General features: G+C 48.2%; 1 protein-coding gene and 1 long non-coding RNA gene across 2 annotated transcripts in view; one reads left to right on the top strand and one right to left on the bottom strand.

Moving 5' to 3' along the window:
* The window catches only part of LOC139275838 (uncharacterized), a 59,362-nt gene extending 35,063 nt beyond the window's left edge, over window positions 1-24,299 (bottom strand). Inside the window, exon 1 of the long non-coding RNA XR_011595765.1 lies at window positions 24,195-24,299. This is a non-coding gene — a long non-coding RNA (uncharacterized lncRNA). The remainder of the gene's footprint in view (window positions 1-24,194) is intronic.
* Window positions 3,441-10,072, top strand: LOC139276242 (uncharacterized). Its single transcript, XM_070893948.1, has 5 exons — window positions 3,441-3,733; window positions 3,862-4,022; window positions 6,040-8,672; window positions 8,799-8,961; window positions 9,102-10,072. Exons 3-5 carry the CDS (start codon window positions 8,532-8,534, stop codon window positions 9,449-9,451), a joined length of 654 nt encoding a protein of 217 aa, XP_070750049.1. The 5' UTR covers window positions 3,441-3,733; window positions 3,862-4,022; window positions 6,040-8,531; the 3' UTR covers window positions 9,452-10,072.
* Window positions 24,300-25,852: the final 1,553 nt, after the last annotated feature.

Genomic DNA, 25,852 nt, shown 5'->3' with positions numbered 1-25,852 from the left:
GGTTATACAGAACAAGCAGTTTGTTGGAACATAACAGATTTCTGGCTTTCTCAAAAGCAGCCTCTTGTGATAGCCCCCATACCAGTCGTCTCCCTTGCATAGCAACACATGTTAAGGGTTCTAACAAGGTGCTTAACCCGGGTAGGAAATAACCAAAATAGTTGAGGAGTCCCAGGAATGACCACAGCTCCATCACGTTCTGTCGTCTCGGCGCGTTCTTGATGCCGTTCCGTCTTGGTGTCAGTGGGTCTGATGCCATCTGCCGCGATTCTTCTCCCTAAGAACTCGACCTCTGGCGCCAGGAAAACACACCGAGCATTTCAACCTGAGTCCCACGTGATCTGGCCGACTTAGAACCTCTTCCAGGTTCTTCAAATGTTCGATAGTGTCCTGACCTGTGACCAGTATGTCGTCCAGGAAAACCACAATGCACCGAACCGACTTTAGCAGGCTCTCCATGTTCCTTTGAAAAATTGCCGCGGCCGATCGAATCCCAAACAGGCATCTGTTGTAGATGAACAGACCCTTGTGCGTGTTGATGCAGGTGAGGCCAGCTCCTGCGTCATGTAGGCCGATGTCAGGTCCAACTTGATGAATGTCTTTCCTCCAGCCAGAGTCGCATATAGGTCATCTGCCTTGGGTAGTGGGTACTGGTCGTGTAGCGAAAAACGGTTAATCGTTACTTTATAGTCCCCACAAATTCCGACCGTGCCATCGCCTTTGGGAACAAGGACAATCAGACTGGCCCACTCGTTGAATTCCACCGGCACGATGTTGCCTTCTCGCTGCAGCCTGTCCAGCTCAATTTCCACATTCTCTTGCATCATATATGGCACCGCCCGTGCCTTGTGGTGGACGGGTCGTGTATCGGGAACCAAGTGGATCGGCACCTTCGCCCCCGAGAAACTTCCGATGCCTGGCTCAAACAACGACGGGAACTTGCTCAGAACCTGAGCACATGAGACGTCATCAACGGACGACAGTGTTTGGATGTCGTCCCATTTCCAGTGGATTTTTCCCAGCCAGCTTCTGCCGAACAGTGTGGGGCCATCTCCTGGTACAATCCATAGTGGGAGTTCGTGCACTGCTCCATCATAGGAGACTTTTACTGCTGCACTGCCAATTACAGGGATCAGCTCTTTAGTGTAAGTTCTCAGCTTGGTGTGAATGGTGCTAAGCTTGGGCCTGTGTGCCTTGTTACACCAAAGCCTGTCGAAGGCCTTTTTGCTCATGATAGACTGACTTCCATGGATACTGGAATTCCGTCCAGTTCGACTTTTAGCATGATCGGTGGACATTTCGTGGTGAAGGTGTACCCCATACACTTCTGCCTCCCCGGTTCCTGTCTCTAGTTCAGCCTGATCCGCCATGGATCGATCCTCCTCTGCAACGTCATGGTTTGCAGGGTTTGCAGCTCATCTGCATATTCGTTGGAGGTGTCCCATTGTTCAACAGCCTTTGCACACATAGTGTTTGAAGCGGCATTGATGGGCTCGATGATCACCACCGCAGTGCCAACAAGGTGTTAACTGCCTCGCATTAACGTTTGATGGCGGACTCTGGGTCATCTGAGGTCGTGCAGCTGCAGGCGTGTACGTTTGCCATGTGCATTCCTCCTGAAAATGACGTTACTTTGTGTACAGTACTTGCCGAAACCTCTTTATGCTGTGAAATGTGTTTGGTGTTATCGCTGGTGGACATAAATACCTGGGCTATCGTTATGGCTTTGCTCAGGTTCGGTGTTTCAACAGTCAATAGTTTGCAAAGGATAACCTCACGGCCAATCCCAAGCCACAAAATTGTCTCTTAGCATTTGCTTCAGGAAGCCATCAAATTTGTAATGTCCTGCAAGGTGCCTTAGTTTGGCGACGTAGCTTGCCACTTCCTGACCTTCAGACCGTTGACATGTATAAAATCGATACCTTGCCATCAGAACGCTTTCCTTCGGATTTAGGTGCTCTCGAACCAGCGTACACAGTTCTTCATATGATTTGGTTGTTGGTTTCACCGGAGCTAGAAGATTCTTCATGAGGCCATAGGTTGTTGCCCCACAGACAGTAAGGAGGATCGCCCTTCATTTGGCAGCGTTCTCATCGCCTTCCAGCTCATTGGCCACGAAGTATTGGTCGAGTCATTGCACGAAGGCCTCCCAATCGTCCCCTTCTGAGAATTTCTCCAGGATACCAACAGTTTTCTGCATTTTCGTGTGATTGTTCGTTATCTCGTCGCCAGTTGTTATGTTCATAATAAAGTAATGCAACTGAGTACTGTAAACATGAGTAAGTGTGACCTTAGCTCCTTTATTCAAACTCCAGAGTGCTGGTACAGCATGGGAGGCCTGCTTATATACTGGGATCCCTTGGAACTCCAAAGGTATGCCATCTTGTGGCAGTATGATACAGGTTACATAGGGTTGCATACATAACAGGTATGATGTCTGTTCGCTGAAAGCAGTTGTGGCTGCCTCGGCCTGGCTGTCATAATGATTGGACGAAATTACACATTGTAAAGGTCTTGGGGCTCAATGTTCCTCTTTGCCAATTTTTGGTGCTCAGGAGGATGAACGTCCGATTTTTTTGCGCCGAAAAAAAATCCAACTTTCACCAAAGTAAAATTTAATTTTGGCGCTGCGGTACCCGAAGTTAAATCTGGGGATGAAGCTTCAAGTCTGCGCCAAAAAGTCAGTGAGCATGCACCAGGGAAAAAAAATCAATCACTTTTTCCACATGACGGGTGTGTCTGCGTATCCACAGTAAACTTCCTGCTCTGGATAAGTAGCTTGTGAGAACACATTGGGATCGGAGCTGGATCTGGACATTTAAATTTTAGCTGCTAAAGATGGATTCAAGGGAAGGAGAAGGCTAAGGAGAAGGAGAAGGGGAAGGGGGAAGGGCCAAGAGATTTCTAGCAGAAAAGATTGAGCCCCTGGTAGACATCATTGAGAGGAGATGGAATGGGCTTGAAAACAAAGGAAGTGTTGTAGGGCGCTTCCGAAGGCAAAGGCACCTGCAGGGTATATGTATGTATGTATGTATATAATGGCTGCTAGATATAAAATGGCTGCCAGAGATTCTGCAAAGCATCAGGGGAACTCAACTGGCTGATTTGACCACATTCCTAGGTAACTGATACAACTGTGTTTCTCACACAGGCACACACAATTAAGTCCAAATCAGCTCATTCCGAAGCCCAGACCAGATGTCTCTGCCCAATTGTATTAAGATAAGAAAGCTAGGCTCAGGCAGAACCCAAGGACAGTAGAGATAAGGGGGTCTGGAGAACATCACGAGGGCACGAGATGATCACGGAGTCCCCTGGTGCCTGGGCGGCCAACTCCATTGGCCCAGAGCAATCAATTTGTAATCTATACTTGTTAGGATTGGATTGTGTCCAGCCGAAGTAGGCTGTGTAGCCGTAGCAAACTGTTGTAAAACATATAAGTGTCGATGAATTCCTTTGTTCGGTGGAGAGAAGTGCCTGGAGTAATCCAGAGGCTTCCTCCCCGCCGGTGTAATAAAGATCGTTTTGATGTTGGAACCGACCCAGAGTGACGAGTGATTCTTTCAGGAAAACACTCGCGCTAACAGGAAGAATGGGACAAAAGAAACTGAAACCCTCTCTACTAGCAAAGCTTTGGGAAAAAGTTGCAGAAGAGTTTAATGCAGTTGCCATGACCCCGAGAAGCGGCACGCAGGTCAAAAAGAAGTGGCTGAACCTTGGCCAAGCAGTTTCTGTAAGCAATATTTTTATTTCTGCACTGCAATTTCATTTGTAAATGTGACTAATATGTGTGTGTGTGTGTGTGTGGCCACCACAGCAGAAGGACCCTCCCGTTAAAAAGTTCTGTTTTTATCTTCGCAGAGGAAGGTGTCACAGATCAACCGAGAAAGGTCAAAAACTGGAGGAGGTTCAGCAAGTAGGCTGCAACTAACAACCGTGGAACAGAGGATCGCTGATATGATTAAATCTCGCAAGAGAAGACCAACCACCCATGTGAATTACATTTTAAGTTAGAAATGCAGGTGCATATTTATTCAGATGATAAGTTACGGAGCTAAGAAATGCACAAAGTATAGGCTTGTTGAGCAAAAGATAAAAAATACATGGTCCCAGTGGTTTTAAAAAAAGAATTATTTGACATACTCACTTACTTGTCAAAAGAGAACACGCAATCATTTAGTCTAGCAATGAGATAAAGAACGGAGATGGGAAGTTGTAATGCCTTTAAAAAAATGTCTGCATGGATCTCTCGAGGCTGCGGGCTGGGAAAGTATGCATCCGTTTTCCTTTGTGTAAAACCTTGACGCAAAAGCTTCTAGCTCAGAAAAAATAGTTTTAAATTGGCAGTACAAAATTTGAATTGGGATTTTGAGATATTAAGAGAAATACTGAGATAGATTCAAACTAAAAAATTAAATCTGATCTCTTAAAACAAAAGAGAAATCAAACTAAAGGGTTTGGAAACAATCTAGAAATACTTTCAGGGATCAGGTCAAACTCCTGGGCAAGTGGTGAGCTATCTGCGAAAGTGTAAAAGCGACTTTGGGAAAATTAAAATGTTAAAACAGCAGGCTTTAGCAGTTTAGAACAAAGGACAATGTAATGCCCTTGAAACTGGAACATTTGAGATAACGGAAAGCAGCTTTCAAATCCTACGTGCTAGACTCTGTTCTAGTTATGGAAAAGACGAAAAAATAAAGACGCAACCTTGAAAGAAAACAAATTGAATTAATTTGGAAAAAGAAGTGTTTTCGATTGTCTGATGATTATAAATTAACAAATTTATGGAGACACAAGCCTTCTGTGTATAATACAAAACTTAATTTGAAGAAAGGGGATCTAATTGAAAAAGGACGTAACATACTAAATAAATGCTGGAAAAACGTGTTTGTGATGGAAAAAGACATAACCTACTAAATACTGGTTGATATTGGCTGTGAAAAAGATATTGGTTTAATTGGGAAAAAGAAGAAAAAAAATTGGAAGAGGTAAAAGACACTCCAAAATGGACGTTGTTTATCAAGAAAAGTCCCGAACAGTCTAAGCAAGCAGTAGGTTTTTAAAATAACGAGGAGAAAAGATCTAAGTTATGCGAACTCAGCACAGAAAGAAAAAACTGGGAATTAGAAAATCTTACTGAATTTTAAAATTCTTATAGAAAATGGAACTGGCACGGAAGTTTAGATTTTGTGCCAAGAGAGAAATAAAACACAAGATTTGCCTAGTTAACGGGACCGTAAAAATACCCCGAAATGTTGGAATGCAGACAGCTTGTGTGAAAATTGGATTTCAGTAAACAAAATAGCTATTATAAATGAGTGGTCTCATTTTAAATCAATTAAAAAAAATCTTTGGCAAGTAGTTGAATTAGAAGTTTAGAAAAAAATTGGAGTTTAATCTAAAACGCTGTCTTTCCCGATGAGAAGATTTTTATTATGACGGCTTTACTAATGATTTCTGCTGTTTTAACGGATTCCTAATTTCTCAGTAAGTTTTGAAGGCACAAAGACTTGGAAAAAATTTCGGATAATTACGTGAAGTCACGTAATGACATCAGGCCTTCTTACAAACCTGTAAAGAAGTTAACCCTTTCCATTGACAGCTGTTTTACACTGGACATTATTAATTTGGATTTCTTAATAGAATAAAGAAGACTCACCTGACAGACAGAGGAAATGGTGGGATAGTCAGAATAAAAAATAAAACAGAACTAGCCTATGTAATAATACTCGCCTGATACAGATAAAAGAAATAGATACTCAAACAAAACAAATTCAAGAGTTAAAGCTAAAATAAGTTGGAAGAGATTTTAAAAAAACGGGACCAGACTGATAGTGCAGTGCGCAGCCATAGTACCATCACCTATGGCAATAGAGCCATTGTACCCCACGTTGGGTAAGTGTAGTCCATAAACCTAACAGTAAACCAGACTGGGATAACTAGTGCGGAGTAGAGTGACCTCGACATGCATGGATAAAAGATGAGTAGACCAGAACCTAACACCTGGTGACGACCAGGCTGTCTGTTTAAAATTTGCAGATAAAACACTCACCAAGATGGGACCACAGCGGCTACTTCGACTCTGGAGACTCAGGATACTGGGAACCTTAAGGCCCATTCAAGCACTGGATAATACAGACGGACTACGAGAAATACAGCACACGGAGGAAAGACACCACTACATGAACTATGGGGTTTTGTTTAATTTAACTAACGGAATATGCACCCCAGCAAGGGCAGAACTTATTTTAACGCATAATGTTAAGAATGAAATTGTGCCTGTTCCGATCAATATCTCAGGCATACGAATGCTGGAATATTGTACGGAACAAGCAAGAAATATGTATAGTGTATTAAGTAAGGATGCAATGCAGCAGGCTGCCGATGCCATGGGTGCCAGTAGATTCCGAGGACAGGAGCAAGTTCATAGGACCAAGAGGGGAATAGTTAATGATGCTGCTACTGGTTTTAACACCGGAACCTCCATAGTAAACTTAAAGGGGTGATGAAAGGGCTATTAGAACGGGCAGAGCAGAATCAGGAAGATCAAGCCAAGCTAGGAAGAGAGGCTGCAGAAATTCAACTGGACGGAATTTCTGTCCTAGAAGCTCAGGGCAAAACAATTAATAGCCTTATCGATAGAGAAAAGGAAGATGCTGGAAGGCTTAGACAGGGACAACTCTGTCATGCTTATGGCTTATGGGTAGTGGGGCAGATACGCCACAACCTCGATCAGATCCAAAGGGGGGAGGTGCCCGACTGGATAGATAGCTCACATCTGGCTCAACTGGCAAAACGAAAAGGGGCACTGGATAACTGTACCCTGAAGGGACTAACCAGAGTACACCCGGTGATCCCCGACTGCCAGATGGGCAAAGCTACCAGAGTGGGAATAGTCCAGATGATTCCCATAGTCACACATGACTCGGGACCGTTTCCCCTGTACCAGCTGGAAAATATCGGGGTAATACGGGAAAACACCTCCCTCTGACCACAACCTCCGCTGTCCGCAGAAACAACACACTTTATGGAATCTCCTTAACGGGATGCAAACAAAGGGGTGACATTACGGTGTGCCCTCACCGAGTGGGACAAGGAGAATTAGACGAGTGCGGGTTCAATCGAACCGATGGATGCGTATTAGAAATTGGACCAGCACACACACACTTTGCCAGAGCAAGATACGGAGGCAAAGGGAAAATACTGTGTCTCTACCACGGAACACTTTTATCAGTATAATGGTCTACAGTGCCAGATCCGATAGCCAAACTCTTGCTTCACACCCCTACAACCATCACAATAGGGCAAGCCGGCATTACCCAGGTTAGAAGCCGAGGCGCCAAAATCATTAACGCCACCGATCAGTTTCGCGATCGCCTACAGGAGTATGACGAGCCAGAGCAGGCCCTCATCCCACATGTAGCTGAAGTACTAAGGGAACTAAGACTCAGAGTGGGCCAGTCTGTCAAGCTCTACCACCAACTACAGACAAAGATTAAAATACTGGAAAAGGATACCGATATAGAGTTGCAAGATGAGATTTGGTGGAGGAGGGTTTGGGACGGGGGATGAACATAAATATACACCTTGGATTTGAATAATATCGCACATACTGGTTGGGGTACAGCTGGTTTTAGCACTAACATGGGGCGTCATGGCCTGTCGATCCTGCAGGCAGTATGCACGACGCAGGAGGGTCTGAAACAAAGCTCAAGTAGACAAGGAAATTCACATATCCGAAGGACAGGGTAATTTGGACTATATCAATTTGATGTAAGCAACCGGGATTCCTGAAACCACGTGACTGGCCAGCAGGTTGGGGCAGGGAATACCGGATGATACGTAAAATAATAAACAGGGAAACAAATGTTGTCGGTTAAAGGGGACTAGGATTAGTCCCTTACCGAAAGGGGGGATTGTTGTAAGGCACTTCCGAAGGCAAAGGCACCTGCAGGGTACGTATGTACGTATGTATAAAATGGCTGCTAGATATGAAATGGCTGCCAGAGATTCTGCAAAGCATCAGGGGAACGCAACTGGCTGATTTGACCACATTCCTAGGTAACTGATACAACTGTGTTTCTCACACAGGCACACACAATTAAGTCCAAATCAGCACATTCCAAAGCCCAGACCAGATTTTCTGCCCAATTGTATTAAGATAAGAAAGCTAGGCTCAGGCAGAACCCAAGGACAGTAGAGATAAGGGGGTCTGGAGAACATCACGAGGGCATGAGATGATCACGCCATCCCCTGGTACCTTGGGGGCCAACTCCATTGGCCCAGAGGAATCGATTTGTAATTTATAGTTGTTAGGATTGGATTGTGTCCAGCCGAAGTAGTCTGTGTAGCTGTAGCAAACTGTTGGAAAACATATAAGTGTCGATGAATTCCTTTGTTCGGTGGAGAGAAGTGCCTGGAGTAACCCAGAGGCTTCCTCCCCGCCGGTGTAATAAAGACCGTTTTGACGTTGGAACCGATCCAGAGTGACGAGTGATTCTTTCAGGAAAACACTCGCGCTAACAGGAAGAATGGGACAAAAGAAACTGAAACACTCTCTACTAGCAAAGCTTTGGGAAAAAGTTGCAGAAGAGTTTAATGCAGTGGCCATGACCCTGAGAAGGGACACGCAGGTCAAAAAGAAGTGGCTGAACCTTGGCCAAGCAGTTTCTGTAAGCAATATTTTTATTTCTGCACTGCAATTTCATTTGTAAATGTGACTAATATGTGTGTGTGTGTGTGTGGCCACCACAGCAGAAGGACCCTCCCGTTAAAAAGTTCTGTTTTCATCTTCGCAGAGGAAGGTGTCACAGATCAACCGAGAAAGGTCAAAAACTGGAGGAGGTTCAGCAAGTAGGCTGCAACTAACAGCCGTGGAACAGAGGATCGCTGATATGATTAAATCTCGCAAGAGAAGATCAACCACCCATGTGAACGCTGGGCCCAGGTTATCGAGAGAGGGTAAGCCCCGCAAATTACATAGTCTAGGTTGGCATCATTGAAAAGAGCCTGTGCTGTGTGACCCGTGTACTCATGTCACACTGCCCCCTCCGCCCTCTCCCCTGCTGCTAACCAAACAGCTGCTCTGTTATGTTTTGCAGATGTTGTGCATCAGGAAGAGACAGAAGTAGAAGCAGAAGTAGAAGCAGAGCATGATCAGGAAGCCGTCAGTCCAGATATTCTTCATCAACATCAGGACGAGGATGAGCTGGACAATGAAGGGCAGCAGGAAGACCTCAATAATGAGATGGTTACATTGGAATTGGAGCCGGTGAACTCCCTCAGGACACCAAGCCCTTTGCTGAGCGATACAACTGATGCAACATTTCATGGGGTACAATCTGAGGCTGCGGGTCCCAGTGGATTGCAACAAGCCACACCTGAGGAACGGCCGAGGAGGGTGGGAAGGAGAGCTCAACCTGAAATACAGGATGCAGGGGACATGGGATAGATCATGGGAATGAGTAGGGAGAACATTGAGCTAACGAGATCGCTCCTGGCCACCATGGGTGGGGTGAGGGTAGAATTAGCGGGACTGTCAGTAGAAGTAGCAACATGGTCTGGAGGAACGGGAGCAGTGCCGGGACAGATGAGGATGCGGATGTTGGAGATTAGGGAGAGAATGTCGGAGATAGCTGCTGCAATAAGTGGACACACCCAGACTGTCATTGCCCAACAGCAACTGGCAGCATTAACTGCTGATACTAACATTCCAATCCAACCTCAGGTAGTGTGCCGCGGGTTGATCCACAGGCTGAAGAAGAGTCCGACGATGAACCTGGGCCTCCACAATGCTGTCTGCTAGGTCTGTCCCTGACCATCCCATCAACAATAAATGCGCCTTTGCGCAGAAAGCAGAAAAAACCTTGGAGTCAGGGTGAGGAAGCAGAAGTCTGCGACAACGGACGTGGATAGGGGTAGAGACAAGAACAGGGGCAAGAGGAGCACACAACACTTAGGTCTTTGAATAAGGGGGTAGGAGAGATGGCTGCAGCTCGGAGTTTGTTTGTTTGTTTGTTTGTTCCTGCTACTTGTTGTTTTCTTCATTGAAAAGTTTAAAGTTTGATACAATTTTTAACATTTCATTTAAGTACAACTGTACAAATGTTTAATAAACCTAATTAGTTTTAAATTTAAGCAGAATCCTGCACGTTATTTTTTGAATTAAAGCAACAGAAACCAACACAACATTACATACATTATTATGTACATTATTTTTTCAGACTAACAAGTGCAAAGTGTTCTGTATGGAGAAAGAGTCAGACTGAACACTGTGAGCTCAAAGTAAAGTGTGACCTTAGTCTTTTATTGCAGGTCTCCAGAGTGCCTCTCCAACCTGTGAAGCCTCCTTAAATACATGTGTTCCCAAGGGATTATGGGATACCTTGGGACTCCAGGGGATGAGCCCTCCGGTGGCTGTACAGAGTAAATACAAGTTTACATATATAACAACACTCCCCCCGCCAAAGTCAATAGTGTAACTATTTACAATGTGAGTCGATCTGGGGTCCTTCTTGCCCTGGTTGATTGGCTCGGTGTGAAAGCTGGTGTTGTTGAGTCATTTGTTGGGCCCTCGCTGGGATACTGTGTAGCTGACCTTGCTGGGCTGCCTGGTGTATTGGGCCCTGCTGGGCTGCTGTGGATGATGGTTGCCACTGGTGTGTATGTTGGGAGATCAAAAAACATAGGGTCCAAGGTGGGTTGCTCAGGATAGTCCGTGAATCTGAGTTTGATTTGTTCCAAGTGTTTCCGGTGAATGAGTCCATTCGAAAGTTTGACCTGAAACACCCTGCTCCCCTCTTTGGCCACGACACTGCCGGGAAGCCACTTGGGACCTTGTCCATAATTCAATACGATTACAGGATCATTGATTTCAATCTCGCTTGACACATTTGCGCTCTCATGGTATGCATTTTGTTGAAGCCGCCTGCTCTCTACCTGTTCATGTAGATCAGGGTGAACTAACGAGAGCCTTGTCTTAAGTACTCTTTTCATGAGCAGTTCAGCAGGTGGGATCTCAGTGAGTGAGTGGGGTCTCGTGCGGTAGCTAAACAGGACTTGGGATAGGCGAGACTGCAGTGAGCCTTCAGTTACCCTCTTCAAGCCTTGCTTGATGGTTTGCACAGCTCTCTCTGCCTGACAATTGGACACTGGTTTAAACCGGGCAGATGTGACATGTTTGATCCCGTTACGGGTCATGAATTCTTTGAACTCAGCACTGGTAAAACATGGCCCGTTGTCGCTCACCAGGACATCGGGTAGGCAGTGTGTGGCAAACATGGCCCGCAGGCTTTCAGTAGTGGCAATGGACGTGCTAGCTGACATTATCTCACATTCAATCCACTTGGAGTACGCGTCTACAACCACAAGGAACATTTTACCCAAGAACGGGCCTCCATAGTCGACGTGTACCCGAGACCAAGGTTTGGAGGGCCAAGACCATAAACTTAGTGGCGCCTCCCTGGGTACTTTGCTTAACTGCGAGCATGTATTACATCTGTGAAAGCAAGACTCTAAGTCCGCATCGAAACCGGGCCACCACACGTGGGATCTGGCTATCACTTTCATCATTACGATGTCTGGATGGGTACTGTTGAGGTCATTGATGAAGGTGTCTCTACCCTTATTGGGGACCACTACTCGATTGCCCCACAAAAGGCAGTATGCCTGTATAGACATTTCATCTTTGTGCCGCTGGAACAGCTTTATCTCTTGCTGCATTTCCACTGGGACACTCGGCCAGCTCCCGTGAAGCACACAGCTTTTGACTAGAGATAATAAGGGGTCCTGGCTTGTCCAGGTTTTGATCTGCCGGGTAGTGACGGGTGATTGCTCACTCTCAAATGCTTCCATAACCATGGCTAGATTTGTGGGCTGCACCATTTCTACCCCTGTGGTGGGCAATGGCAGCCTACTGAGAGTATCGGCGCAGTTTTCTGTGCCTGGCCTATGGCGGATGGCATAGTTGTATGCGGACAACGTGAGCGCCCATCTCTGGATGTGGGCCGATGTGTTGGTATTTATCCCTTTACTCTCAGAGAACAGGGATATAAGTGGCTCATGGTCAGTTTCCAATTTGAATTTTAGCCCAAACAGTTATTGATGCATTTTCTTTAACCCATAAAACACGCTAACACTTCTTTCTCAATCATGCTGTAGGCTCTCTCAACCTTAGACAGACTCCTGGATGCATAAGCAACCGATTGCAGTTTCCCGAAATCATTAGCTTGTTGCAATACACAACCAACGCCATATGACGACGCATCACATGCTAGTACCAAACGCTTACATGGATCATACAACACAAGCAATTTCTTGCAGTGGTTCTAGCAGTGTGCTGAGACCCGGTAAGAAGTTACCAAAGTAGTTCAGGAGTCCCAGAAATGACCGCAGCTCAGGAGTCCCAGAAATGACCGCAGCTCTGTCACGTTCAGTGGCCTCGGTTCGTTCTCGATTGCCTCCGTCTTCGCGTTGGTGGGCCTGATGCCTTCCACCGCAATCTTCCTTCCCAAGAACTCAACTTCAGGCACCAGGAAAACGCACTTCGAGCGTTTTAACCTGAGCCCCAATGCGGTTGAGTCAACTAAGAACCTCCTCCAGGTTCTGCAGATGCTCAACTGTGTTCCGACTTGTGACCGAGATGTCGTCCTGGAAGACCACAGTGTGCGGGGCCGACTTTAGTAAGCTTTCCATGTTTCTCTGGAATATCACCGCCGCTGATCGGATTACAAATGGGCATCTGTTATAAACAAAAAGACCTTTGTGCGTGTTGATGCAGGTGAGGGCCTTCGATGATTCTTCCAGTTCCTGCGTCATGTAGGCTGAAGTCAGATCCAGATCCGTGAACGTCTTTCCTCCCGCCAGCATTGCAAAGAGGTCGTCGGCTTTTGGTAGTGGGTATTGGTCCTGCAGGGAGAAATGATTGATAGTTACTTTGTAATCGCCACAGATTCTGACAGTGCTGTCTCCCTTGAGGACTGGGACGATAGGACTGGCCCACTCATTGAACTCATCGGGGAAATGATGCCCTCTCTTTGCAGCTGGTCTAGCTCGATCGCTACTCTTTCTCTCATCATGTACGGTACTGTTCTCGCCTTGTGATGGATGGGTCGCGCCCCAGGAATCAGGTGGATCTGCACTTTTGTTCCTTGGAATTTCTCGATGTCTAGTTCGAACAGTGAAGGAAATTTGCTTAAGACCCGGGCACATGAAGTGTTGTCAGTGGGCGATAGTGTTCGGACGTCGTCCCAGTTCCAGCGTATCTTTCCCAGCCAGCTCCTGCCGAGTAGCGTGGGACCATTGCCCGGTACCACCCAGAGTGGTAGCTTGTGCACCGCTCTATCATAGGAGACCTTTACGGTAGCACTGTCGATTACAGGAATCAGTTCTTTCGTGTAAGTTCTTAGTTTCATGTGAACTCAAGTTAAGACTTGCCTTGAGGCCTTGTTGCACCCCAACCTTTAAAAAAGTCTTTTTGCCCATGATGGACTGGCTCGCGCCCGTGTCTAGCTGCATTGACACCGGGAGTCCATTTAGTTCAACATTCAGCATTATCGGGGAACAATTCGTGGTGAACTCTGCCTCCTTGATCTGAGGCTCTGGTTCGTCGTGATCCTCTGTGGATCTGTCCTCCTCTGCAACATGGTGATTTGCAGGTTTAACAGGATTAACAGCTCGCCTGCACACTCGTTGGAGGTGTCCCATTGTTCCACAGCTTTGCAAACGTACTCTTTGAATTGGCATGAATGGAAATGATGATCACCTCTGCATCTCTGTTAATGGCCTTGCATTCATCACCCTCGATGGTGGACTCTGCGACATCTGCGGACGTGTAGCTGCAGGTATGTGTGACCTGCCCTGTACGTTACGATTTGAAAAGAACATCACTTTGTTCATAGTACTTGCAGCAGCACTTGTGTACTGAGAGATTTGCTTTGTATTGTCACTGGTGGCAATGAATGCCTGGGCTATCGCTATGGCTTTACTCAAGGTTGGGGTCTCTACAGTCAAAGGTTTGCGAAGTATGGTTTCGTGGCCAATGCCAAGTACGAAAAAGACTCTCAGCATGCGCTCCAAATGTCCTTCAAATTCGCAATATTCTGCAAGGCATCTTAGCTCGGCGACATAACTTGCCACTTCCTGACCTTCAGACCTTTCGTAGGTGTAGAACCAATAACTCACCAACCATCAAAATGCTTTCCTTCGGGTTCAAATGCTTTTGGACCACGGTGCACAAATCGTCGTATGATTTCTCCGTGGGTTTCGCTGGAATGAGCAGATTCTTCATGAGGCCATATGTTGGTGCCCCACAGATGGTGAGGAGGATTGTCCTTCGTTTGGCAATGCTCTCTTCACCATCTAGTTCGTTGGCCACGAAGTATTGGTCGAGTCGCTCCACAAAAGTTTCCAATCATCTCCCTCCGAGAATTTCTCCAGGATGCCCACTGTTCTCTGCATCTTTGGGTTCGCTATCTGTATCTCATCACCAGTTGTTGTGTATGGAGAAAGAGTCAGACTGAACACTGTGAGCTCAAAGTAAAGTGTGACCGTAGTCTTTTATTGCAGGTCTCCAGAGTGCCTCTCCAACCTGTGAAGCTTTCTTAAATACCTGTGCTCCCAAGTGATTATGGGATCCCTTGGAACTCCAGGGGATGAGCCCTCTGGTGGCTGTACAGAGTAAATACAAGTAGACAAACATAACACAAAGAGTCAACACTGTCGGGCCATTTAACCTTCAGGCAGCAAAGTGATCACGGATTAGCTGCTGATGCAAGTCTCTAGCTATGGCTGTCGGTGCACGAAGCCTCCTCCTCTGCCGTTGTCCTGCGGGTTGAGCTGGTGGCAAGGGTTTGTTCTCCTCCTCCTGCTGCTGCTCCTCCTCCTGCTGCTGGTCCTCCTCCTCATCCTCATTGTCAGCCTCCTCGACCTCCTTCCTCCCACCCCTCCCCACTTCTCCCCTCAGGAGGATCTTCAACGTCCAGTACCTGTCCCTTCATGATGGCTAAGTTGTGCAGTATGCAGCACACGACAGTGAACTGACTGACGCGGTGAGGGATGTATTGCAGGTAGCCTCCAGAGTGTTCCAGGCATTGGAAACACTGCCTCAGTATGCCAATTGTCCGCTCTATGATCCTCCATGTCGTTATGTGTGAAATGTTGTACTGATGCTCTGGCTCAGTGTGGGGATTGCGTAAGGGGGTCAGAAGCCAGGTGGCAAGCCCATACCATTTGTCCCCGGGCAACTAGCTGTGCCCTTCTGGCAGCTCCTGAAACATCGCAGATGAAATACTCTCACGTCGGATGAAAGCATCATGGATGCTACCTGGATATTTGGCATCCACTGCTATGATCCGATGCAGATGGTTGCAGATGAGCTGGACATTTAGAGAGTGGAACCGTTTCCTGTTGTGATAAAGCTGAGAATCATCCAAAGCTGCTTTCAAGGCGACGTGGGTACAGTCTGTACCTTTGGGAAGCCAGCAATTCTGGAGAAACCCGCAGCCCTGTCTTGCATTGCCTGTGTGGTCATCGGGAAATTGATGAACTGGTCCCTTCTGCCATACAGTGCAGCAGTCACCTGTCGAATGCAGCAATGTGCGGTATGCTGCGAGACGCAGCACATGTCCCCAGTTGCTGCTTGAAATGAGTCAGAAGCATAGAAGGCAAGTGCTGCAGTAACCTTCACTTCCACAGGTAGGGCAGTCCTCCTGCCACTTTTTGGCTGTATACCTGCCCTGACTAGCTGGCAGATCTCAGTGATGACCTTCTTTCTAAATCGCAGCCTGCGAATGCAGTCTGCCTCACTCAGGTGCAGGTATGAGTGCCTATCTGGGTTCTCCGATGTTGGCATCATATTATCTGTAGCCTCTGCATGGCATGCATGCAAATTAACCTTATGACATGAGGCATAGGCAGAGTTGCACCCATAATTATTACTCTTAATTTTGTTATTCTTGTTATTGTAAGTCAGTACTTACTGAAGCACTCACACCTTTGTTGGGTGGCGCCCTAGTAGAACGGACCGCACCCTGGTCTGCGCATGCGCAACACAAAGCTCTATCTCTATGGAGATGCGACGCACAGTGATTTATGGCACCATTTATAGATTTTGCTGAAATGCGTATATTTGCTGCTGTGCCGTCTCCGAAGCACAGTTCGGAGTGCATGCCGGCAGGGTCGCTCCCTCGGCCGGCCAGAAACACAGGAGATCGGCACACAGCTTGGAAGGAAGCCCAGGGTGGCGGTGGTTGAATCCAAGCGGTGAGCTCCTGTACTTGTGTCCGGCCGAGGAAGCGATCCTGCCGCCGGCCGGCCGGCACTCCTCCAACCTGTGCCTGGAATCCCGTGAGCAGAGATTCTGTGGTGGGGTGGAATCGCAATTTGCCCATTCTCAAAAACATTCTGTAGGAAAAATTAACTTTCCGAGTTATTTTCCAAGTTCTCTCTGCAAAAATCATCATGAATTTTTGTTTTAATTTGTCTTCTTCCCTCGTTCCAAAAACTCAGAAATATACTCAGTGCCGATTTCCTTAAGTTAGCGTAGGGTTTTTCTGATCGGTACTTAAGGCCACTGTGTGCTGTCCTGAAAAAAATTGGTGTTAGCGAAAATCTGTTAAATGGCCAAAACGGAGTGGAAATCAGTTTTCACTCAGACACGCGCCAAAAAATCTGCCGTAGAAAAAATCTGCACGCTGACAGTTGCCGCCAGTGTACAAACTTTGAGAAAAGTTGCAAAATCAAGATTGCTCCAAACAATTCAGTGGACGCCAAAAAAACAGCACCCAATAGTGGCAAAAATAAAGCCCTTGATTACTCCAACAGGCAGAATCTAATTACACATTCCAGACAAACTGTTGGGTGTGTCTTGTCCTCCAAGGGGATCAATCAGAAATCTGGTATTGCAACTAGTTACTCTTGTTCTCTGTAATTGGCAGATAGAATCATAGAATCATACCCCAGAGGCAATTTGGCCCATTGTGCCTGTGCCAGTTCTATGAAAGAGTTATCTAGTTAGTTCTACTCCTCTGCTCTTGGTCGATATTACTGGCAATTTGTGCCACTCTGCAGTTAGATTCATGAAAACCTCGCTCTTAACCTCCCGATGGTTGCTTTAAGTTTCTGCATTTGAACATTAATTGCCTATTAAACTCACTACAGAAAGTTAAGTCTAGCAGTTAACAGCATAGGTATCCTTTTAACGATGTGATAATTGTTAATGACTGCCAAGTAACCTGTCTTGCCCAAAAAGTGAGGAAGTAATAGTGTGGACTCTCATTCCTTCAGATTGTGAACTGTTCTTGGAGTCTTAAAAATGTCAAATTTTCAATTTTCTATTCTTGTTTCTTACTTATCCTTTCTGTCTCTTTTTCTTTCTTAATCCAATCTTTCTTTCCCTCTCTTTATTTCTCTTTCTGTACCTGATTTGACATTGAATTCACCCACTCTAATTCACTCTCCTTTTTAGTCATACTTGTTTATTTCTCAATCCTTAAATCTCATTGCTTAAGGAGTTACACCATCTGTCCCAGTATTCGCCGAGTCCCAGATGTCTGTAAGAATATCGACATGTTTTTATATTACTTTCTGTTTCTAATAAAGACAAAATAGTGACATAGACAGGATTGGTTTAAATTGTCTTTTCCCCAGTGCTGCTAATATAAAGCTTTTGCTGAGTTCCCTGGTGTGCTTCTATCACTTTGTACCACACCGGGTGCAAAATACTACATTTGAGTCATTTTAAAAACAAACCTACCTTCAGAGAGTTAAAAAAGGCCCCCAAAATGTTTTTGCTTAACATAATGCTTTTCGAAAAATGGTAAAATGTCTAATGAAAAGATACTGTAAACATTGAAAAAAAATTTGAATCCAGTTCCTCTGTAAGAACTCCATTATCCATGAGGTTTCCCTCACTCTCATTCCAACTGTGTGCTGAGGAAAAAGGTGCGAACGCAGGGCAAATCATGCAGGATTCTGCGAGTATTCTGTGGAAGATTTTTGAAAGAAATTTGCAAAGGCCTTCACAAGGTGAAGGCAGAAAATGAAGCACATATAGAGCAGCAAAGCATATAATTGCTGCTCTACAGGGAATGGGTCCAGGATCCACTCTTCCAGCTCTGTGCCCCTCCTCTGTGCCCCCTCGCCTCACACCACTGCTATCCTGGCACACAACACTGCACAATCTGTCCCAGCTTCAGCATGTGTGTCACCGACAGATTGATAACGTTCAGGACCTCTGATTTTGTGAAGTCCCAAGGTAAATAAAAAAGTTACCTCTGGGCATCTTGTATGTATAATATGACACTTTGTAAAGTAAATAGTTATAAGGAGCAGTATAAAGTAAAATGATTAATTTTCCAATTACAAATATATCCTACCTAACTCTTAATGATGTGTAATAAATGTTGCCAGGAGAGTTATACAGAATGTGTTCACAATCTCACTGTGTGCAGCAAACAGATTTATCCTGCAGGCAATATTTATTATAGTTGTTTAACTGTGAGACAGGTCATTTTTGAAATTTGGAAAATGAATTATTAATTTACACTGCTGTTTATAGTTATTTACTTTGTTTGATGAGAATATTGTTAAATTGGATAACCCCCGAAAACTGGCTATGCGATTAACCCATGCCGATTGATTGAAATGCAGACAGGATGCCAACTTCGTGCTGCCTGCGCATTACCCTGATTTCTGTGTGCAGCCAGTGTTCCCTGCCCTGTTCATTGGCTGCACACATCAGCAGGAGAGCCAATATCGTGAGTGCCTAGTACTACTTAAAGCTAGCCTGCACCTCTTAAAGGGGAGGTGCACTGTGGTTGCTAGAGATCATTGGGAATAGTGTGCTGTGTAACAATCAACAAAAGCTGATCATGGGAGAGAGCCGGCACCAAGGTTTTTGGAGGCTGGATTGGAGGTCTTCCTGGAAGAGGTGGAATGGAGGAAAGATACCTCTGGGGAGCAGGAGACCCGCTAGGCAATTGCTCAGGAGGCAGTGGGAAGTGATAGCAGCAGACGTCAATACCAGGAATATAGCTCCAAGAACATGGATACAATGTTGGAAGAACTTTAATGATCTCACATGAGTGGTTAAGATCCATGAATGCATCTTCAAATGTCATATCCTACCAACTGCACCACTAGCCTCAGCCACTGCTGAATTCACCATATCCCCATCATACACCTATCAATAATCTTTATCAATCAGGACTTATATCTAGCATTCAGAAGCTTCACCCCACCCTCACACACTTATCAATGTTGCAAGCCTCAAACTTACATCTCACAGCTTGCACACACTGCCAGTTATTCAAAAATGAGAGACATATCATCCAAACATATTGCACGACACTTATGGACACACTTCCCGCTCTCTTGTAAGAGAAGGTGGCGCACAACCAGAGGCAGCAGGAACTAACCGGAGGGGGAGAGGGGGACCTGCATGTTCTAACCCACATGCAGGAGACAGTGCTGGCCACTATGGGAGTGGCCATTGTTGAGGCTGTGGCCATTGGTGAGGTTGAAGAAATTGAAGCTGATGGTATCTGCATACCTAATCCTCCTTCTCTCATCCCACTTCTTCCTCATCCCACAATCTCTTTTGACTGAGAAGCTGCTGATGGTGTACGCTCGCACTTTTAACTTTCTCCTCACCCCTCAACACAACGCTAACCTTGCTGCCTTTTCCGTTCAGATACCCAAGAAGTGCAATCTGGCCAAGCAGTGGAGGAAGAGCAAGAAGACATTTCAGAGTCTCATCCACCAGCTCAGATACTGACACAGCATGTAATTTAGAGGATAGTATGGAGGAGGGATATGCACATGGTGAGATAACGGGCATAAGTGTACAGGAGCCAGGACAGAGGGGAAAGGATAGCCAGGTACCAGCTCGCCGGGGAGTGAAGTTACACACTAGTTCTTCTGCAGAGGACTTGGATGATGATTTCGATGGGCCAGGCTACAGCAGAAGGCTGATGAGTGTACACACCCAAATAATTGGTGCAGTGGAAAGCCTGAATTCAATGTTAAGGAGCATGGAGGAGTCCGGCACCAATTTGGCACAGGGCTTTGCACAGAGCTTGGAGCCCATCCTTTCCAACATGGAATGGGTAATTACCTCCAGCAGCATACCTGTGGGACTAACCATGATACAGTGTCTGATGTCCAATGTCTCAGCTTCCACTGCAGCACAAGCAGCATCCACCCAACATCCAATGCTGCAGTGGAAGCTCCTCCTAGGTGACTTCAACGCAAGGGTCAGCAAAGACACAGCCCTCTGGGAAGACGTGATTGGCAGAGAGGGGGTAGGGAAAGCCAACTCCAGTGGTACCCTACTCCTGACAAACTGCCTAGAACATGAACTTTTCATCACCAACACCTTGTTCCACTAGAGGGACAAATACAAGGCATCATGGCAACACCCTTGTTCCAAACACTGGCACCTGCTCAACTATGTCAGCGTCCAAGCCAGGGATCGCAAGGCTGTGCGCATCATCCGAGCCATGACAGGAGCTGACGACTGCTGAACGGACGACCGCCTAATCCGATCCATCATCAATATTAACATAGCCCCAAAGTGGAGGGGGCAGCAGAAGCAGTCCCGCAAAAAAGTCAATGTCGGGGCACTTAAAGACCCAGCTAAGAGAGCCCTATACAGTCAACGCCTCACAGCCAACCTGGCATGCCTTGATGACCCCAAGCCGCAGAATGCCTACAGTGCTTGGTCTGCCCTCCAGGCCTCCATAACCAGTGCCTGCGAAGAGCCGCTTGGTCACTCAACCAGGAAACACCAGGACCGGTTTGATGAGAATGATCAGGAGATCCAAGAGCTAATAAATCGTAAGTGCAGAGCATTTCTGAACCTTAAGCAACAACCCAACTCGGGAGCAGCAAAGCAGCATTACAGACGGCTCAAGGCTGAGGTTCAACAAAAAGCCTGGGACCTAAAGAACAGGTGGTGGATGGAGCCATGATATGAGAGGATTCTTCATCGCGGCCAAGGCCACCTACGGTCCAAATTCTCAAGGCCCCACCCCACTGCTGGCCAAGACTGGGGAAACACTCATCAAGGACAGCGAGGCTGTCAGGGCCCACTGGAAGGAGCACTTCGAAGATCTCCTCAATCGCAACTCTGCCTTTGACTCGAATGTTCTCAACTCCATCCCGCAGCATGCAACCTGCCACCACCTCAGTAAAACCCCAACACTGCACAAGGTAGGAAAAGCCATAAGACAGCTTAAGAACACCAAGGCTACGGGAGCAGTTGGAATCCCTGCTAATGGCACTAAAGTATGGCGGAGAGGCACTGTTGGCGTGGATACATGACCTCATCTCTCTTATCTGGAGGGAGGAGAGCATGCCAGGAGATCTCAGAGATGCAGTGATCGTGACCATCTTAAAAAAAGGGGACAAGTCCAACTATGGCAACTACAGGGGAATCTCCCTGCTATCAGAAAAAGTTCATCAACATGCTCCGCCTGCTCCACGATGACATGCAGGCTGTGATCCTTACCAACGGATGCATCACAGACTCAATCCACGCTCGGACCGGGGTCAAACAGGGCTACGTCATCGCCCCAACCCTCTTCTCAATCTTCTTCGCTGCCATGCTCCACCTCACAGTCAACAAGCTCTCCGCTGGAGTGGAATTAAACTACAGAATCAGTGGGAAGCTGTTCAACCTTCGTCGTCTCCAGGCCAGGTCCAAGACCACCCCAAACTCTCGTCGAGCTACAGTAAATACGCGGACGATGCCTGCGTCTGCGCACATACGGAGGCTGAACTCCAGGACATAGTCGACGTATTTACTGAGGCGTACGAAAGCATGGGCCTTACGCTAAACATCCGAAAGACAAAGGTCCTCCACCAGCCTGTCCTCGCCGCACAGCACTGCCCCCCCCAGTCATCAAGATCCACGGCGTGGCCCTGGACAACGTGGACCATTTCCCATATATCGGGAGCCTCTTATCAACAAGAGCAGACATTGATGACGAGATTCAACACCGCCTCCAACGTCGGCAGCCTGAGGAAAAGGGTGTTCGAAGACCAGGCCCTTAAATCTAACACCAAGCTCATTGTCTGTAGTAATACCCGCCCTCCTGTATGGCTCAGGGACATGGACCATGTACAGTAGACACCTCAAGTCGCTGGAGAAATACCACCAACAATGTCTCCGTAAGGTCCTACAAATCCCCTGGGAGGACAGAAGCACCAACATTAGCATCCTCGACCAGGCCAACATCCCCAGCATTGAAGCACTGACCACACTTGATCAGCTCTGCTGGGCAGGCCACATCGTTCGCATGGCAGACACAAGACTCCCAAAGCAAATGTTCAACTTGGAACTCCTTCACGGCAAACGAGCCAAAGGTGGACAGATTAAATGTTACAAGACACCCTCAAAGCCAGCCTGATAAAGTGCAACATGCCCACTGACACCTGGGAGACGTTGGCCAAAGACCGCCCCAAGTGGAGGAAGTGCATCCGGGAGGGCGCTGAGCACCTCGAGTCTCATCGCTGAAAGCATGCAGAAATCAAGCGCAGGCAGCGGAAAGAGCATGTGGAACATCTGTCCCACCCACCCTTTCCCTCAACGACTATCTGTCCCACCTGTGACAGGGAGTGTGGCTCTCGTATTGGACTGTTCAACCACCTAAGGACTCATTCTAAGAGTGGAAGCAAGTCTTCCTCAATTCCGAGGGACTGCCTATGATGATGGGGTGGATGCTCAGACTGATGTCATGCAATCTCAGCTTGCTGCCATGACAGTTCAGACCACGGCCAACATGGCTCTGGAAACCATTGTTCAAAGGAACTTCCAGGGCATCACAGCACTCCAGCAATCTGCTCTCCAACAGAGTATTAAGATTGCTGAGGCACTGATCTGGCAGAGTGGCAGTAGCTCTATGGAGCATCTCAGGATGACAGCATTCATGCTCCTACCCCTGCCACTCTGCCAGTGCCCTTGCTGTTGCCGGTCAGCCAGCCAGCCCCGACTGCTGCCGCCCATGACGAGTTGGTGCTGTCTGCAGCCAGACCTTTTAGGCCCAGAGCTGCTCAAGGTCGCCCTGCAAGGCCATCTGCAGTCTCCTCAATTAAAGGTCAGCAGCCTTCCACCAGCCAGGCTGTAGCCACTGGTGAAGCACCTCATAGCACCTCACAAGGGCAGACAAAGACACACGGAAGAGATGATTGGTTTATTTCTGTATGCACTATGGCATGATTTAATTTGTAAATTTTGATGGGAATGTGTGCTTTGTGTTGGCTTTTATTTTTGCACTGTGGAAAAGAGGACAATGTGATGGTCAGTGACAGAGGAAAGGTAAGGAGTGTGGGACTGTTGGCAAATGGGAAATTGGGATTGATGTTACTGGTATTGCTCATTAATTAGTTATTCACGTAGAGCCCGGGCAGAAAGGGGCTGTCTAGGTTGCAGCCTCCTGCCTTCTCCTCTTCCACATCGTCCTCTTCCTCCTCCTCCGCCTCCTCCTCCTGGTGCTCCTGCTCCTCAGCTTCTCGTCTGATAGGTGATGGTAAGGGCTGCTCCCTCATGATGGCAAGGTTGTGCCGCATGCAGCAGACCACAGCAAATCTTGAGACCTGCTCAGCTGACCACTCCAGAGCGGTCCAGGCAGGAGAATCGTTGGGCCCAAATTTCGGGTGGAGTTTGTCCTAGTTTTTTGGAGCAACTAGTTTAGTTTGGAGTATGTTAGAAATTGCAAATCTCAGATATTAGTTTGCTCCAGTTCTAGTGAGTTAGTTTAGGTTGGCTTTAGGTAAGGTACTTTTTTTTCCAAAAGGGGGTGTGTCCAGCCACTCAGGCCTGTTTTGCAAGTTTCGGCAGTGAAAACTTACTACAAACTAACTTAGGATGGAGTAAGTGTCCACTTTTGTAAGTTCTGAAAAACCTTACCTAGAGTTAAGTTTAGTGCAGGCACAGCCAGAGACGGTGGGTGGGAAGCATTAAACACAAAGGACACATCAACATCACAACAGCGGGGGGTAAGGGAAGTTAGAGGATTTTCCATAAACACCTTCACAACAACATTAAAGAAGCAAAGTACATTTAAAGCACTAAGCACTAAATAAAGCACAAAAAGTAATCAGCAATTAATTAATTAAAAATAGAAGGAACCGTACACCTAAAGCACCAAGACCAAAGTAATAAGTAATCAATCAATAAAAAATAGAAGTCCTACCTTTATGTGAAGGGAAGGTGTCTCTGGCAGTGTCTCTCTCTGTAGTGTATCTCTCTCTCTGTATCTGGCAGTGAGGGGTGCGGGTGCGAGTGTGTGTGTGTGTGGTGTGTGTCTGTGTGTGTGTGTGTGTGTGTGGGAGTGGGGGGGGTGGTGTGTGTGGGAAGGGGGGTGTGTGTGTGTGTGGGTGTGTGTGGGGGGGGTGGGGGTGTGTGTGGGGGTGGGGTGTGTATGTGTGTGTGGGGGGGGGGGTGTGTGTGGGTGGGTGTGTGTGTGTGTGGGGGGGGGGGTGGGGGTGTGTGTGGGGAGGGTAGGGGGTGTGGGGGAGAGGCTGGAAGGAGGCACCCCTGCTCTCTCCTCCGGCCCTTCGATCATTGAGTGCCCCCCAACCCACGCTCCTCCATTCCTGTTGCCACGCTCCCCCTCCATCTCTTGCCATGCTCCCCCCCTCCCCAACCCGGTTGCCACGTGCCCCCCCCTCCTCCCGGTATCCACGCCACCCCCCCTCCCGGTATCCACGTCCCCGCCCCCCCCCGGTATCCACGTCCCCCCCCCTCCCCGGTATCCACGTCCCCCCCCCCACCGGTATCCAGGTTCCCCCCCCCCCCGGTATTCACGTTTCCCCCCCCCCCCCCGGTATTCACGTTTCCCCCCCCCGGTATCCATGTTCCCTCCCCTGGTATCCACGCCCCGCCCCCCGGTATCCATGTTCCCTCCCCTGGTATCCACGCCCCGCCCCCCGGTATCCATGTCCCCCTCCCCCCCCTCCGGTATCCACGTTCCCCCCCCGGTATCCACGCGCCACTCCCCCCCACCCTCCCGGTATCCACGCTCCCCTCACCCCCGGTATCCACGCTCTCTCCCGCCCCCGGTATCCACGCTCTCTCTCCCCCCCCGGTATCCACACTCTCCCCCCCCGCCCCGGTATCCACACTCTCTCCCACCCCGCCCCCGGTATCCACGCTCTCTCCCCACCCCGCCCCCGGTATCCACGCTCTCTCCCCACGCCCCCCCGCCCCCGGTATCCACGCTCTCTCCCCGCCCCCGGTATCCACGCTCTCTCCCCACGCCCCCCCCGCCCCGGTATCCACACTCTCCCCCCCCCGCCCCGGTATCCACACTCTCTCCCACCCCGCCCCCGGTATCCACGCTCTCTCTCCCCCCCCCGCCCCGGTATCCACGCTCTCTCCCCACCCCGCCCCCGGTATCCACGCTCTCTCCCCACCCCGCCCCCGGTATCCACGCTCTCTCCCCCCCGGTATCCACGCTCTCTCTCCCCCCCCGGTATCCACACTCTCTCTCCCCCCCCGGTATCCACACTCTCTCCCCCCCGCCCCCGGTATCCACGCTCTCTCTCCCCCCCCGGTATCCACGCTCTCTCTTCCCCCCCCGGTATCCACACTCTCTCCCCCCCGCCCCCGGTATCCACGCTCTCTCTCCCCCCCCGGTATCCACACTCTCTCCCCCCCGCCCCCAGTATCCACACTCTCTCCCCCCCGCCCCCGGTATCCACACTCTCTCCCCCCCGCCCCCGGTATCCACACTCTCTCCCCCCCGCCCCCGGTATCCACGCTCTCTCTCCCCCCCCGGTATCCACACTCTCTCTCCCCCCCCGGTATCCACACTCTCTCCCCCCCGCCCCCGGTATCCACGCTCTCTCT

This window comes from Pristiophorus japonicus, chromosome 11 (genome assembly GCF_044704955.1).
Source record: "Pristiophorus japonicus isolate sPriJap1 chromosome 11, sPriJap1.hap1, whole genome shotgun sequence".
Lineage (NCBI taxonomy): Eukaryota > Metazoa > Chordata > Chondrichthyes > Pristiophoridae > Pristiophorus > Pristiophorus japonicus.
The sequence above is the reverse complement of the archived record's forward strand: the minus strand, read 5'-3'. Positions and strand labels throughout refer to the sequence as shown.